Source organism: Anoplopoma fimbria, chromosome 13, assembly GCF_027596085.1.
Source record: "Anoplopoma fimbria isolate UVic2021 breed Golden Eagle Sablefish chromosome 13, Afim_UVic_2022, whole genome shotgun sequence".
In the NCBI taxonomy this organism is placed as follows: Eukaryota; Metazoa; Chordata; class Actinopteri; order Perciformes; family Anoplopomatidae; genus Anoplopoma; species Anoplopoma fimbria.
In genome coordinates, this window is record NC_072461.1 from 8,042,837 (window position 1) to 8,061,066 (window position 18,230).

The following is an 18,230-nucleotide window of genomic DNA, read 5'->3' on the forward strand; positions in this document are numbered from 1 at the left end:
GCTGACTAGGTTGAATACTGTTCCCCTTTATCACCTTTTCTTAGTGTTACCCTTTACTCTACTTACATCATGAACAGGCTACTAAACTTGTTTTTGTAGTTCAGGGGACGGCGGTTAACTTGACTATATTGGCTGACACATGGCTTCATTATGTGAAAGTGTACACTATGGTGTTATATGTAAAGTGAGCAGGGTGCTGTCATGCAAAATTAAACCCTGATGTTTTGCCTTTATAACTTTATAACGGGGGCGGCTGTGGCGTAGTGGAGAGCAAGGTAGTTCTCCAATCAGAGGGTCGGTGGTTCGATACCCGGCTTCGGCAGTCGATGTGTCCTTGGGCAAGACACTTAACCCCAAGTTGCTCCCGAAGGCATCGGTGTGGACTGGATGATGAATGTTAGTTAGAGTCTGATGGTGGCACCTTGCATGGTAGCCTGTCATCAGTGTGTGAATGGGTGAATGATATGTAATATACTACTGATTGTAAGTCGCTTTGGATAAAAGCGTCTGCTAAATGACTGTAATGTAATAACTGCAATTGATTTAGTTTGCTCTGATGGCTGTTTTGCCTTGTGATGTTCATCGATTTCGTCAAGTTTAGTCAAATCCTGTAGAAAAACTATCAGAAGGTCCACTGAGGCAAGAATACCACATGCAGTTTAGCAGCAGCAGCAGCAGCAACAGCTGGGTGAATGGGGGCGTTTCTCTCTCACGTGTAGGGGCGGGGCGTCCACGCTGATTGATGGCTCTTTGGGTCGGGGGGGGTGTACAACCAGACAGCTGACATTCTGGGCGAGCCTCCCGTGGCGTCACTGCTCCAGTGGACCCTCCACGTGAGCCCATACAGGCTATAGTTTACGAGCTGCTTGTAGTATGCAACATTTATTAGGTCATTATGTTGTGTGAAGTTACACCCATATATCACTCCCTAAAACCATGTACAGCTTTATTCCTGTTGCCTTCGTCTTTTTACTGTCATTTTTTTTTTCATTTTCATTTATTATGGCTTGAATAATAGTCAGACAGGATAATAATAATAATAGTAATAATAATAATACATTATCAGGTGGTTTTCTTTACAACCATCTGAAAGCAGCAGGCATCTGTTCCATCTGGAGTCTCTAATTGGAGTGATGTTGCGCACTGTCAAGCCACAATTACGCACGGCAGACCCGCCGGTTAATTATGTGCAACAAGAAACAGACTATTGCCTCCGTGCTGGTATGACCATAAAACTGGTCGGTAAAGCCAATTTTTGGTAAAAAAAAAAAAGTAACTGTTGTAATCTGACACATTAACGGGTGAAACTGCTCCATCAAAAGTTGTGGATCAGTAAACACATCTTGGACCAATCGGGACCGTCAGTTCACACCAATCTCCCCCGGTGTCTCCATCCGAAGCACCTGGTGCTACCGAGCCTTCATCTTCTCTTTAAAGTCTGACCAAAAATACCGCCGTTTTAATTACGACAGCCCGTGCAGGTCCCAGAAACCAAATCCTTATTTATGTGTGTGCGATTGCAATATTTCGCAATATGAAGGTAATACTTGATCCGTTCCCCTCGGTGTCCTCTTGAGCAACAACTAACCCGCTATTGAATTATGGAGCATAAGGTGACACAAACAAACCCTGTGCGCAGGTGTTGATTCTGATGACAGACAGGACCGGTCATCTACATCATCTGAAACATGCTATATTATTAATAACACCTTGGTATAACCCAGAATATAACTCAAAACGTGTTCAGTGTTTTCTTGCCAGCAGATGATCTTGTCGCAAGTGTAAACACTTTCGATCATGCTGTTATATTAGGCCCCACATTATTCCCCGCACGGTGTTTATATGCACGTGCATAGCTGTCCTGCGCATGCGTATCCAGAGCAGCGACCCCGCGCACATGGGACAATAAATGATATTTGCATATGGAATCTGGATTTGAGGCCAATCGCTTTGAAACATTCTTGCAAAGTATACAAATGATATGTTTATTAAATATATTCAACTTTTTTTTTTTAGGGAAATAACCTGCTGTAGGAAAAACAAATACAAATGGAATTTGTATTGGGTGCCAAAAGCAGTAAAGGATTGAATCTGTAAAAAATGTACAATCTAAAAAAAAAAAAAAAAAAAGCTTGTGTTTTAAAAAAGTCAAATCCTAAGGATATGATAAAGTCCTGCAGTCAAGTCCAGGCAGAGACACAACATGTGTGATGTTTTTCAGCATTTTGTCCTCAAATTGAAACTAAAAAGTCACTGTTTGCCGACGTGCACAGAACATCAGCATCAGAGTCGTTGGTTTAAAATCGAAATAGCATATGTTGCATGTGTCTCTTGCATGCAGCATGGTTATGTCTAATAACAAGGAACTAGTAAAATGTTCATTTGCTTTTTCATTTAAACTTCGTTTCTCACCAGAAAGCCTTGCAGCAGGCAGCTCCTCACGGGAGTTTTATTTTGGAGGTCCCGGCAGTCTTTCTCTCCGGCTGTCTCTGCTCATAATGGAGCAGATTGGATTGTTGGCGGATGAGGGCGCTTCACCGCCATTAGAAACACACACACACACACACACACACACACACACACACACACACGCACACACACACACACACACACACACACACACACACACACTGGCTCTGTCTTAGCTACGTAGCGCGTGTAGCCCTGGAAGTGGACTGGATGATGGACTGAGTTGCAGATAAGACAAAAAAATCTTCACGGCGAAAGCGACACAGAGCCGATAATTCAAAAATCGGATGATGTGAAAACACCGATCGCAGAGATCTGACTGGGCCGAGCGGGCTGAAGTGAAGAAGCAGGACTTTTCTTCTTGCTTCTTGTTACTCACGCTGGCCATCAGATGACCAAGTTCTGAAAAGTCGATCCGCGCTGTCTTTGCGGGGTTTCAGCTCCAGACTTCGAAATAAGTAAGTACGTTTGTGTTTTGTTCCTTTTTTAAAAACGTGGAGTGCATCTTATTTTTCCTTTCTTTGCGTTCCTCCATATCTCTGAAACTCCATATGTTACGCAGTTTACGCACGATTCTGGAAACTTTGCAGAAAGAAAATGCATACATTTTTTTTTTTTTAACAACTCAGGCTGCTCGTTGCAAACATATTTTTTTTGAACATTTAGTATGCTGAGTGTACTTCGCGGTTTAATGAAGCACATATTAATATAACAGAAACTTAAGGTGGTCTAAAATTCCGCTGCAACTGCTCATGAAGTGACAGCCATGATGTGGACGGATGTTTCCCAAACAGCGTACTGATACATATCAGATCCGAAGGGAGGAATAGAAACATCTGCCTGAGATATGAGATATGAGAAAAAGAAATTAAAGTACACAGCTGAAATGTTCTGTAGTGTTTCTTCATTGTCGACACAGCCTGTTGTTTTGATGTGTGTGCATATGGAAATCAGTATACCCCCAATGCACACAACAGTATAAACAAGATATGCTTATTTATTTGACTCTAGATGCATAACACGAGTGCAACCATAGAGATGATCGATTTTCTATATACCTGTTTTGATTTATTAATCAACAAATGAAGACAGGTGTTAATGAGAAGTTTCCAGAGTTTATGATGTCTTTAAACTGCTGGTATAGTCTCATCAGCTGCCCAAAACCCGAAGGAATTCAATTAACATTAATATGAAACGGAGAAAAGCAGCAGGTTTATTTTCGTTCTTTTTTTTTCCTTTTATAATGGAGGAACTGGAACCAGCTTATGTTGTGATATTTACTCAAACAATTCAAAATATACGAACAGTGTTGATTTAATTTGGTGCCACACTTGAGGTTTCCACACTACGTACACAAAAATGCATTCACTGAAAATGATTGCCATTCAGTATTGGCTGTAAGAGTAGTAGAATTGATACTACTAGATGCTATATGTTACCATTATCATTATACTGTTTGAATTGTATAGCACAGCAGACTATAATGAGAGGCAATGTGCTCTCTTAGTCACTATATAAGGCCTCTGCGTCTTAGAGGATTTAAAAATCTTTATCCATCCTATTTATTAACTTCTTTCTCTGTTGTGGCTCCAGATCTTTCTTTTGATCTAAATTATATCACACAGCTGTATAAAATGCTGCGTGTTTATAACGTCCACTGGATGGTGACAGTTTAGGGGCCAATTTAGAAATACTTGACAGCACTGTGGGATATTATGCATTTCACAAACCATTTTTCCTTTAAGTTCGCATTGTTGGATAATATTCACCTAAATAGAGCTGAGCCATATTCAATAGGATCTATGGTTGCAACGGCTCCTCAGTTAGTACAAATGCAGATGAAAGAACAGTGTGGGGCATTTATAATGGCAGCCATTACAGCTTCATCCAGGTAGCTGAGGTACAAGGTGTATTAATAGAAGAGGCAAGGAGTTTTTTATAGATATTAGTGCCACCTGCTTCTGTCTCAGTGTTTGCTACACTCCCACATACAACATTAAGTACAGCTGTTATGTTCTGACAGCACTAGGGAATCCATTAGATTTGACACACATCAACATGCACTTTATCTTCAGTGATGGTGGTTGTCAGGATAACTGTGTGTGTGTGTGTGTGTGTGTGTGTGTGTGTGTGTGTGTGTGTGTGTGTGTGTGTGTGTGTGTGTGTGTGTGTGTGTGTGTGTCTGACATAGAGGGAGAACAGCAGGATTGTGTTCAAATTAGAGAGTTACATGCTGCACATTTATACATAGACTTTTCTTTATTCGCTTAAATGGGATTGAACTTTAAGCACCGGATGTGTGCCATTTATTTGAACCTGGTTAGTTCACATGGGACTGTCCATTCTGATTAGTTAGTCTATTTAATTCTCTCTTAAATGACCAACTGAGGCAACCATTGATTGTGCCGATGAGCAGCGGAGACAACAGTGGAAGAAGTTAGATTAGGGCGAAATTTTTGCTTGACAGCTATTGGTTGCAATATCTTTGACCAACTGTTGTATGCCCATGTGTGCACATAAACACAAACGCACACACATGCAAAGTGTGGTATCCTGCAAAGCAGACATTTCCCACAAAGATACATTTTCAGATCTGTCCAGCACATACTTCCATTTCCTCAAACTCTTGCGTGCACCCTTTACCTTTCTTGTTCTCGCTCTGATACGCACACTTGATTTTTACACATACTTGCCTTCATGCGCATGCACGCAAAAAAACGCCCAACTCTTGCTTTCACTCGCCTCACACACACAGACACACACAGAGTGTAGCGGGGTTTGCAGATGTGTGTCCTGATCCACTTCCAGCACAGGCTCTCCTCATGCCAGTGTGCTGACTCTGAGTTTTCCACTCTCTCTTATGAAATAAGAGCAGGAGACATTAGAGCACATCCAGTAGCCAGATCTGAATGCCTGAGCCCGCTCACAGACACACGGGTTAAAAGATGCATCCTGTGTCTCAGATAGGCCTATACCCTCTCCACAAACACACACATACACATCTCAACACAGGTCAAGGCATTTATGTGAACACATCCAACAGTTGGAGGTCTATTAGAAGCAGCTGGCTGAGCTGCAGTTTTTTTCGGGCCCTACCTTCTACGTCTGTGTGGACTCTTCCCCACCAGTTTCTGGTCTGACGTGCAGGCTCATGTTGAAGTCTGTGGTATGTTTACTCTCATTTTGTTTATTTTAAAGAAAGAGGTTATATTGGTGAAGGGGAAAGTCGAGGGCAGAACATCTATTTGCATGATTCTTGTGTAATTATTGAGAGACCCAAAAGTGGGCCTTGGACAACTTCACGATTAGTTTTGAAATATGAAGTATTTCTGTCACGATATTTGAGAAATAATGTATAGAGGTCATCATGCAGCCATGAAGTATAATCTTGCCTTGTTGAGACAGAGTGATTAAAGAGGCTCCATTGGTCCATTGATTGGTGCCAGGGTGCTTGGAAGTCTATGGATGTAGAGTAGGTGAAAGGCCTGATGTATTGCTGTGAAAAAGTTAATAATTACATAACTGTTTTAATTTTTTGCTGTTATTTATGCCTTTATTTATGTTGGTATAATTTCGCCGCAGTCATTACACAAAGCTGCTTTTAAGTGATTTCAAGATGATTCACTCTTTTGAGCAATTTCACGAGCTGCAAGTCACACCGGAAGAGTTTTTCTACAATTGCTTATGCATGACTTTGAAAGGAGGGCTCATCTTGTGAAGACAATATGCACAATTCACACAGACACACGCACACACACAAGTAGTGGAACACCTCAGAAACATTTCATTCAAAACTGAACGGTAAGTCAAAGAAACTCATTTTGAATCGGGCTTTGATTTTTATATATATTATAAATATTGTTAGAATGAAGTAGATGAATATATTGACCAAATGCACCACACAAGACTGTGTACCACTGATGAAACTATTTATTTCTCTCCACATTGTGAAATCAATAAATGGTAAATGGTAAATGGACTGTACTTGTATAGCGCTTTTCTAGTCTTCCGACCACTCAAAGCCCTTTTACATTACTAATCATTCACCCTTTCATACCCATTCATACACTGATGACAGGGGCTACCATGCAAGGTGCCACCTGCCCATCAGGATCTCTCTAATCATTCACACCCATTCATACACCGATGGCACAGCCTTCGGGAGCAACTCGGGGTTAAGTGTCTTGCCCAAGGACGACCCTGCTCTCCACTGAGCCACATGCATCAATACATTTCCAAGGGTTGCATTTTGCACTGAAAATCAAAACAGAGCATATTATAAGTAAAGTAAAAACCCAGCAAAATAATTTGGGAGTTTAAAAAAAAGAAAGCATGAATTACAGTTTTTTTAACTACTAATACACATCTTTGAAACAGGCATCTCTGCTATGTTAGCCTCCATTGTTGTTGTAAACGGGAAATCAGCTGTGCTTTTTTTTATAGTGCTTACATCCTAATTGACGAGTAGACAATTAGGCAATCAGGTGTTTGGCCAGGTGGCACCAGTTTTGGCTAATTGGTCCATGGGTGTGGCATTTTCTTTTTGCCAGTGTTTTGGCAAAACAAAGTGCCATGTTGAATTGCAAACTAGGTGCAGAGTAGCTTTATGTGTCATTTTAGTTTGTTAGCGATTGGTCATACTAAATTGATTAACATCTTCCTTTCATTTTTCTTAAGCCATCAATTAGCCTAGCAGTGCGCCACTTGTAGCTTGGAGTGTCAGTACATTTGTAGTGAAAGAAAGACTGTAATGAATGACAGATAGGGGCTTAAAGTAACACAATGAAGTGTTGATAGTGAGTGAGCGAAAGATCAAGAAGGCCCTAATGGGAGGCATCACATTCACATTAATACATTTATTTTTAATAGAATTCATAGATGACCTACAAGCCCACAGACTTGTTTTTAGTATTCGCTTTCTTTGCCGTGCACCCACATGTTATGTTCAACACATTAAGCTTACAGTCATACACTGACATATGAGAGAGCATAAGATAAGATAAGATAAGATAAAATAAGATAATCCTTTATTAGTCCCACAGCGGGGACATTTACAGGATTACAGCAGCAAAGAGGATAGTGCAAAACAAGAGACATAGTAAATAAAAATTAAAATAAAAAACACAAGATCAAAATAAGTATTATAAATAAGCAAATGAGCAATAAAAACAGTAAAAAACAGTAAGAACAGTAGAGATCCACAGTAAAAATATATATACAGACAGAAATTATTATAAATGTTGTATTGCACAGTGTATTAATGTATTAGTGTATTAGTGTCATGAGGTCTGCTGGGAGCATGGAGGGGCCCCTTGTTTAAAGGCCCTTGAGGTACACGATGCAACAACAGTGATCTTGCAGTTTTATTGCATGTCACATCATACAAGATGAGTCACAGAATTAAATCAATTTTGATGTATGTCCAGACGGCAACCTACGGATCTGAAAAGTGAAGCTGATGCAGAAGTGCTTTAAACTTGTATTTCGACTTGCTGTAAAAAGACGTCTGATTGTATAGAATTCTAAGAGAACATGACTCTACTTACTCACTTGATTTATTACCTCACTAAACATTTTAAACATTAGTTTATGGTTTCAATCGCTAGTTTCAAGTCTTCTTCAATACAGCAAGATTTCCATTTAGTAAATTATGGTCCCATTTAGAGTAAAATAGACCCTAAGGCAGGGCATGCTTTATGGTCATACCTTTTCTCTCTCGATTGTGTGTTTTCATCTTGGACATCCCGAAATCGCACAGTGTATAGGAGCCGTTACCAAAGGACCAACTGCATGTCTTTGAGAAATCTTTTTGGAGGGCCTGACTCCCTCGGAGGAGCTTTGTCCTTGTTGTTTTTACCTTCAGTGATACATCTGCCAGCACCCTCTGTCTGCCTTGCACTTAATTTCCTCTAGCCTGAAGCACTTGACTCCACTCAGTCAGCCACCGCGGATGTCTGATATTACTGGAATGTTGACAGAGGCATGGAGAGCCCGAAAGAAAGCGAAAGATTAAAGTCTAATGTTAATTATCCTAACCCTTTGCTGCCGGCCAACACCCCTGTTATAGAGTGTGTGTGCACCTGTTTCTACCGAGTGTCTCTCACAGATTGAGGTTGACAGCTCATCAAGGGTTTTGAGTGTAGAGGTGGTCCATCAAAGCCATAATCCCATTCAAGGGCAACCTCATTGTTTCACATTGTGTGCATTTATGTCTGTGCACAGATGTATGTATTTCTATAATCGTGTTAATAAATGCGCGTGGGAGTTTCCCAGCCTACTCCCCACCTAAAGGTAAACATCCACACACTCCAGAGGACAATTTCAAGTTTTTCAGGATGCTAAGTACATAGCCCTGGTGGTATTTCTGTTTCAAAAATACGCATGCATCCTTAAGGTCTGCAAACATGTTGAATGTATTTTCTTTCTCATAAAACATTTCCAAAGCCCTTTATAAACATAATAAAGTGGTCAAAATCTTCAGAGTGAACAGTACCATGAAGGTCTACTAAGGATAATTCTAAAACCATTTTGTTCGTCGTCACAAAATATCTAAATATATAATTGCATTTTTAGATAAATATTGTAACGATATCCTAGATGATCATTGTGATTTCTGAAATACTGTCTCTTTGCTCAGTAAATGCATCCAGGCACTGGATTATTTATCTAGCGGGATCCAAAACACGGAAAACGTAGCAAAGTCAGCTAAACTTTATATGCACTCCAAAAAAGTACTACAAAACAAGAGTATCGAAACTTTTCTGTACTTTAGTACTGAAATGTATTACTTTAAAGAAATATGTCCTTGATTTCCGTTCATAGACATTTATGACATTCAGAGTTGGTTCCTAGATCGATAACAAATTAGAAATGCATGTGAAGCTGTTATTTAAATGCCCCCACTCCTGTCCTCACAAAAGACACTAAAAGGTAAATAAGATAAGATAATCCTTTATTAGTCCCGCAGCGGGGAAATTTGCAAATAAGTAGTGTCCACCAACTGTGCAGAAAGATGGTGAATATGTGATGAAGACAAAATAGCAGAGACAGAGCAATCACTCCACAGTCTTTCTGCTTTTTCTCTGGAAGAACCTCAAGATAAACTTGGGCTTGCAACATCGCTCTGTGTGTGTGTGTGTGTGCGTGTGCGTGTGCGTGTGCGTGTGTGTGTGTGTGTGTGTGTGTGTGTGTGTGTGTGTGTGTGTGTGTGTGTGTGTGTGTGTGTGTGTGTGTGTGTGTGTGTGTGTGTGTGCTGTGTGTGTGTGTGTGTGCGTGTGCGTGTGTGTGTGCTTTTCTCCTGCAGCTATAGAAGTGGCTCACACAGCGATGATGTGACCTCTCACCCCCTAACCTTTCCTTTTCGTTGGCTTCGACCTCACACCATCGCCTCATCTACTCCTGACCTCTGACCTCGTCCTCCTCCTCCTCCCTCTCTTGACAGCTCCCCTTTTGCACCAACAGAGATGATCAATTGAGATTAGAGGAAACATGGGAGAGGCATGGTGCTGGCAGTGGGGTTGCCAAGTGTGTGTGTGTGTGTGTGTGTGTGTGTGTGTGTGTGTGTGTGTGTGTGTGTGTGTGTGTGTGTGTGTGTGTGTGTGTGTGTGTGTGTGTGTGTGTGTGTGTGTGTGTGTGTGTGTGTGTGTGTGTGTGTGTGTGTGTGTGTGTGTGTGTGTGTGTGTGTGTGTGTATTTTAGGGCAGAGGTAGTGGGAGGAGGGTTGACCACAGAGACCTTAAATGTTTACCAAGGGACCCCAGGAGGCCCGAGCTGAACCTCCCTCTTTTCTGATTGGCTTAGGCGGCCTTCCCGCGAGTCTGAGAGCCAGCAATTGGCCGAGAGGAGGAGAGGAATGGGGATAAACATGCACGAGTTGGAGATGAAGCACCAGCCGTGCCAGAGCTTTGACAGAAGCTTTCACATGAGTGAGGGGCTGAGACTAATTTTGGGATTAACATGGGGCCACATGTTGGAGTGGAGGGACTGTTTGGCCCCCTGTTATAGTACTTTAGTTACTAGACTGATTAAAGAATGTTAGACTCTGAAAGAACAGACAATGTAAAAAAACTAAAAGAGGAGCAAAGAACTTAACCCGTGTTAAAGAAAGCTGGTTTCAAAGTGCTCATCAGAGGGCTGTTAAGTTCACCGTGATAATGGGACTTTAGCTTTTGATGAGGGGAGCGTTGTTTTTAATCAGGACTCTAGAATGACAGATTATCAAAACTGAAGGGAGAGTGTCTGACAGGAGCTAAAGACGAACTTGGGCAAAATGCATGAATTGATTTTAAATGGGGCATTTTAGGCAGACCAGATGCACCCGCAGCTATGAATTCTTCATTGTATAACTTGGCTCTATATAGCCTCCAACACTTGGAATTCATACACACACACACACACACACACACACACACACACACACTTATGACTGCACGTTTATGCTGGTGTTGAGGGACTGAAATGGGATATGTGTTACACTGTGTATGTTGTATAATATACTCACAAGTCCAGTCTTACAAACTACAAGTAACAAACTTGAACTTTGCAAAGAAGTTGATATTCTTGTCTTTATGTTCTTTGTGCATAGTTTTTGTTGTAGTTGCACTTTATACACAGTATTTTTGAATCTGTAGTGAATCTAATCCAGAGCGATTCAATGGAAGGTGTTTTAACAGATCAAAACCAATGTTTTGACATGTGCTCTTATATGAACACTCACATGAACTTTGCTCATGCATTTTAAAAAATTGCCACAAGGTCTGGCAATGCTCTATCCATACTTGTCACTCTATATTTATGAAAATGTTGTGAAATAGTCACTTACTATTTTTAAGGCATGGTAAACCATGATCCCCCCCCCATGAAAAAAAAAACATACAGAAGAATTTCATATGCTGTATAACTCACTGTCAGAATACACCAGAACTGGAAAAAATAGGGCAAATGTTGCCCTGAGAAACAGAGCCTCTACGTTTTGGTTTGCTGGCTGCCCAGCAAAGTTGCGGAGACACAGCTGTAAATAGCCAGGGTGCGGACAGAAAGTTTGGCCTATATTTAGAGGTTGGACTTGACTTGAGAACTTGTCCAACAACACCAACTTATTGACCAAAGAGTTTGTCACAGTTTTTCGAGATCATATATACATTATTTTATTTGTAGGGAGATGGCCTGGATGAGAGAGGCAGTCACCACATTTCTGTAAGAGATTTTGTTAGAAAGTCCGGTTGTAATAGGGGAAGTCATTATTACTTTGTTGGTTTGACACAAAGAGTTCTTTAGTTTCTCACAGCCTGTGATGATTGGACATGTCAAATACTACTGTAAATTAATGTGGAGTGGATTTGATTTGGGATTTGAAAAGCTTAAAGCAGCTATAATCGAAAGGGATCGAACAACAATGTGTAAAGGTGTCGCTCATATTGATGACACATAGATGGTTATCACATGACTCTGAAGTTTCACTCAGCTCCAACTGTATTGTTTTGGTTGTTTTTGGTTAACTTTCACCAGTCTCATCCATCTCCTCGTCCGGAAACGACTAGCTGGGGAACATGGCGAAGCATTTCATATTGGACCTTTCATGTATTCAGGAACAATACTGAATGATAATGTAGCCCCATATCTACTAGATGTGTTTCCCCATATAATTGATTGTGTATAAGAAGCGGACACTGTGATATCAACCTTTGATTTGTGGGCTGCCGTTTTGAAGCCTCGAATTTGGCATTTGTTTTTTTTTTTGCAGACGTTATACAAGAGAGCGGAGCAACCAAACACTGAACAAGATATTTGTAGGTGACCAAAATGTTACAATTAACTTCCATAAACTGAAAACACACTGTGAAAGGCTTAAAATTAAAGTAAACTCCTGTATACATTGGTTACTTAAGTAATAAATCAAGTGAGAAGTAGGGTCATTTTCTCATAGACTTCTATACAATCAGACTTCTTTTTGCAACCAGAGGAGTCGCCCCTGATGGCCATTAGAAAGAATGCAAGTTCTAGGCACTTCTGCATTGGCTTCACTTTTCAGACATGGAGGTTGCCGCAGGCTCGATATCAACTTAAAAGGTGATAATGTGTCAGTGTTGTGTTTAAATCTTGTTTCTGCTGCCCCAAAGTTGCCTAAAAATTCAAAGCATGTTTAGTATTAAGCCACATGTGGTGTTACTCCTATGCAGTGTTATTAATAACTGTTCATAAACCAGAGCTGGATATCATGGACTTGAGTAATGTTTCAAAATATTATGCCTGGCCTTTAGGGACAGCAGGCATAATGATAACAATTTTAATTACACTGATATTCAATTACTGATCAGTTACAGTCACTTTTTGCTTCTGTCTCAAATCACAAAATATTCTTTTCAAAAGGGTATAACTTCGAGAAATGATTCATAAGAAATGTCAAATAAAGAGAAAATGTTTCTAGGAGACTACACAAACAAATAACACATGTACGCACATAAAAAAAACCTGCCTACATTCAACTTACAAATGCTGCAGCACCAACCGGGGCAAGATAATTAATTATGCCCTGTCCCGTTTTAGGTTTCATGTACACCAGCTGAAAATAAATGGCAGTGGCACCCACCCACAATTTAATGCTCACTGGGCAGAGAGCAAGAAAGGGAGAAAAAAGAGGGAGCCAGGCAGAGAGTAGTGAGGGAAAGAGGCGTTTTTTCACATGGGCATGTCATAATGGAGTTCAACTGATAATTATAGTCACTGTGTCTCTCTGTCCCTCTCTCATTCTCCTCACTGTCTCTCTCTCCAGCATCATGGCTGTCTTGTCCTCCTCCTCCAATCTCCTGCTCCTTCTCCTGATGTCCTCCCTGGATTGGCTGTCCACTCCAGGATTTGCGTTGCTCATGGGCCACCAGCGTGTGACGTCACCAGGTAGGTTAACTGGTGTTTTTACTGCTTTCAGTCGGGACAAATAAGCCGAAGAAACAGACTGATGCGAGACAAAAAAAAAAATCATCCTTCAGCTTATTAAGCACTCAACCATGCAGCTCATCAAACATTAACAAATGTGACTCAGGTTTTGCCAGCAACACGCTGTTGACACTCGTTATCACATCTTATGTCAGACATCAGTTGCAGAACGCTGTGTTTGCTCAGATACATGTGGAAAGGTTCAGCGTTAAGCAAACGCCGCACTTTCCTGGTTTTGCTTGTCAAACAGCTTGGTGATCAATAGAGCTAGGGTAAATATATGGTCGGCGCTTCTCTGTCAAAGTCCAGGGACAGGACGACGCAGGATGTTCCGCCAGCTAATCCAGCTGTCACTGAACCATTTGAAATAATTCGGTGAAAGAATGCTGTGGCTGAGAAAACAGGCCAAACTTTGATTTGCATATGATTTACCACTCAAAATCCCTAAAACGGAAGGTAGCCAAGAAAGCTGTCTTTTACCGCTTAATAGTGTGTTCTAGCCTTGTGGTGATTTAGCATTTTCCTCTAATGGTTGAAGCCACTGCAGATGGAATTAGGCAAATGTGCTGACCTGCCAAAAATGATTTTGTTTATCTAGCTAGATATATCCTCACAGCCGAGATTCATATCCCGAGAATGGATCAATTCTTCTGTTGACTTTGTTAAAACCTGTCTCTAACCTTTAAACAGTTGCTGTGTGGCTTTTTGGTTCTGCTACTTCTGCATTCCTGGGTTTCATTTACACTTTTGACAGGAACCATTTTCAATTAAAACCATTGTTTTGCTTGCTTAATGCTATATGTGAACGAGTCCTACCTACAAAACCAAAGAGTGGAAAATCAGGCTATGGATTAGTTTTAAATTGAGGGAATTGTTCATTTTTGTTAAGGATTGCCAAAAAAATGTAATTAGCAGTTTATCCACATGTCCTTGGGAATTGGATTAGATACAATCACGCATAAAATAGAGCTGAAACAATTCATCAATGATATGACAGAATATAAATGGCCATTGTGGTAACGATCATTTAAATCATTTATCAAGTAAAAATGAAATGAGTCCTGGTAACAACATATTTCAATTTGTTGATTAGTTAGACGTTTTAGCTTTTCTGTTTTTTTTTTTCTAAAAACTTAAAAAAAAAAACTTAAGCTTCACTCAGTTCCACCGAAGGGAACATTAGTTTTCATGCGATTCAAGGTACCGCAAACATTTGGCAATGCAATAAAAGTCATCCGTAAATATATATTTTGGCAAGTCACTGTCCTTCCAGTGTATTCTTAGGTGCATGTGCATCTGCTCATTGCCATTAATAAGCGAGCCAGAGAGCGTTAAACAGAGACCTGAAAATCTCCAAACCATCTCTGCCTGTCTGGCTGCTGCAGCACCTGTTGCCAGAATGGAGCGCATGCACATTACCTGGAGGAATCTTGGCTGTGTTATGCGGGCTCCGATTGAACCCTGTGCACTTGATCCCCAGCTCCTCCTGTCCACATGCCAAAGTGTCCTTGAGTGAGACGTTGAACCCAAAGTCTCTCCTCAGGCGCTTTAAAGCAGCCCAATGCTTAGGATAAATGCAGTTGTCAAATTTCATGTTTTTACCTGTATCTTTATGATAAATAAAGTTTTAGTACTGGGTTCCTGCACATGTACTCAGCACATGTAAATGATTTATCTCTACCCTTCATTTGCATCTGTACTGCCTTTCAGTACTGATGACTTTGTGACGTGTTTGTCACGTCAGTAGTCACGTTAACTGTTACTAACATGGGTCACTCGTCACGTGACTCGTTTGGCACTTGCTTGTAATACCTGAGTCATTAGTCAGTTAAGTAAACGTTAACCACCATCTTTTCCTTAAACTAACTAAATGGTTTTGTTGCCTAAACCTAACTTCTGATGAATTTGGAAGCTTATTTTGAAAAGACACTCTGCATGTAACGAGTGTAAAATGACACCCCGTCCCTGACTTGTCCAAAATTGATTCTAGACCTCTGACCAAGCGTCGTAATATTACATGTTGGGATTGTGAATGTGTTGGCAAGGAAGCAAGCTAATTTTTTCATTTGTGATTGTGCCACATTTCCATTGTGTCCTTGAGCAGGACAATGACCCACTATCTATACCAGACAAATAGTTTAGCACTTCGCTACTGCTCCTCCTTTTTTATGTGGGTTTAGTGAAAACCAGCTGGGAATATTACCACCGCCATTCTCTGGAGAAGGCCAACGCATCTTGTCTTCTTCTGCCAAGTTAAGACAGAGTCCACACCCTTCTTCTTCTCTGTTCTTTTAGGGGAGAAAATTATGCCATTATTGATGCTTTTGTTGACTGTTGAATGTTGAAGCCTCACACTCAGATTTAAAGATGCATTATTTTAAGGTCCATGTAGTCCATTGTGCAATCTGCAGCTTTTTTGCTGCATCTATCAGGGAATAATGAAGTCAACGCTTCACCAGTTGGGGAAAATAAATGACTCAGTGGACCAAAGTCGCACAGAAGTTCAATTATCGTGTGCTGTGAACATATTGTTCTTTCTGCTCTCCTGCTTTTCTAAGTAAAAAAAAAATGTTGTCTCACAGATTTTGGTGGTAACACAACTCCTTTTCTTTGCTATTACACTGCTTTTTAAACCATGGCCTTAAGTTATATCTGCGTGAACACACTATAAGCATTCCTATTTGAATCACGTGATCATGGTTAAAGGCCATATTTGCATTCTGACTAGAAATGAATGACTGTAGTTTCTTTTCTGACATATATCATAAATTCTTGGTTACTGCTATGCCCTTTGGACATTGGTTTTGAAAAACAGCTTGTGTTTGGTAGAGGAGAGCCTTGGTCAAGTGATGACATGTGATGACATGTGAAAACTGGAGTGTGAGTTACAAGATGTGTATAGAATAGAGGCAGCCAGTCATATCATAGTTCATTTTTGAAATATTTTGATGATATTCACACATAAAAAGTGTGATTTCATCACAGCTACCCCTGATTACTGGTTAAAATGCCATGTTACAATCACAGGAACTTATTTAGAACAGATGCTGTCTGTCTGCGCTGTACTGTAAATCAATTAGTAATATCACACCGAGCTTCAACCTCCAAGTCTTTGGTTTTGGGCCTATTGACTTTGTATTTGTTCACAGACTGCAGCAAATATCTTTATCTCTATTGGTTTTCGCTACCTTTCCGATAAGCTCTCAGACGATAGCCAGATGAGGTTTCGACCAGTCCACCTCCTTCAATCGTTAAAAAGGTCTCCAAACACGTCTTCCCCGACAACCCTTAAAACATCTGTAAACACATAGCAGCCACTGATTGCAGGAGCAAACACACAAGGCCTGGGCCTTTCTGAAGCTTACCTGTGTCGACTCCAATCCTGACACCTGCCTCTTACACTTTAAATAGCCCATATTTGACCCACCGCTCTTTTTTTTTATTTTGCAGAAAGGTTGCAGAAATCACTCAATCTTGTTGAGTATAGACGAGTTACCCTAAACATTTTGATTTTGGGGTTGTTAAAAAACATTTTGCTCCATTTGGGGACCTAAAAAAAAACCTTCCTGAAAATCTTAAGGTTATTCTGTTTCTGCAGCATTTTGATGTGCTTTGTAGAGCCAGCCGCATAACAAGCCAAGAGTAGACGTTTGGAGATGCTCCCTCTGTATTTAAAGGCTTACCAAAGTCATTATAGCCAGTGGTAGTGGTTTGTCTGGATCTGTCCTCATGCACACGCTCTCTTTTTCTTCCCCCCGCAACCTTTCCTGAACGTCCTTCCGTGTTTCTCAGGAGGACTGCTCCTCAGGCCCCTAGACTGATTTTGTTGAGCGTGGCTTTGTTCTCCGACACAGAGGTGGTTACCAGCGGTTAAATGTGCAAAGGATTGGTCTGCCTAGCTTGTATTCACACAATCTACGGTTACATCAGCTTGTAACCGAGCGGTGGGTGTGTTTGCTCTGAGCAGCGAAGTCGGGGCCTCGTTGGAGATGTGGTGGCTGAAGTAAAACACAGAGAATACATTGTGGGGGAAATGCTCTGAAATAGAAGGATACCTGAAAAAAACAGATCTAACATTAACATTAACATCTAACATTCTGCGTGTAGGAAACATTTTCTTAGTTTAGCAAAAGTGAGTTTAAAGGCAAAGGTTTGTTAGCAGCAGGACAGACTGAGGATTACATAAAACAGAGTCAAAGTGAAACCAAAGAATGCGTGATACTATTATTTATTGAATATCTTTTTCTATGTGTTAAATATTTGGGTAAAACATGTGCCTAACAGGTGTGATGTAGCCTTTTCCTTAAGCTTCATATAGCTTATATCATATTTAATAAAAGATGGAATAATTTCTTCAAACATTAGCGAAATAAGAACAAGGAAATATTAAGCAGTAAAAACATATAAGCACATAACTCGGTACTGTCAGATTTTCTTAGAATATGAAAAGTGAATCCCGGTACACTTATTCAGAAAGACGAAATAAGCGGAAAAAAAAAACTCTTAATAGGTGATTACATTGAGTGGTAGAAGCTAGTGGAGCGGCGGCTACAGCTTAGAAAAAATGACAAAAATGCTAAGGTGCAATTTTGACTCATTCCTAAAATGGGGATGTCCCATCTCAGCGTGAAGCCGCGCGGCCGCCGGCTGGATTGAACATGTTTGTCCTGTCCAGGCTAGCAGAATGGAATAAGCCAGAAAAAAGTCGAGAGAGATAGAGAAAGGTGGTTAGAGTGTGCACTCAGTATGCAGGTGTCCAAGCTGGAAGCCAGACAACCCTACTCATCTATATTTACTCTCACTTAGATGTAACATAACATAACTAAGCCA

General features: G+C 40.6%; 1 protein-coding gene across 2 annotated transcripts in view; it reads left to right on the forward strand.

Moving 5' to 3' along the window:
- The first annotated feature begins 2,680 nt into the window (after positions 1-2,680).
- Positions 2,681-18,230, forward strand: part of ghra (growth hormone receptor a) — a 37,673-nt gene continuing 22,123 nt past the window's right edge. The window contains exons 1-2 of one of the 2 annotated variants that reach the window (XM_054610175.1): positions 2,681-2,931; positions 13,240-13,361. In XM_054610175.1, coding sequence (XP_054466150.1) covers positions 13,244-13,361 — 118 coding nt within the window. In that variant the 5' untranslated portion in view covers positions 2,681-2,931; positions 13,240-13,243. The remainder of the gene's footprint in view (positions 2,932-13,239; positions 13,362-18,230) is intronic. The other variant, XM_054610174.1, reaches the window with a different exon arrangement.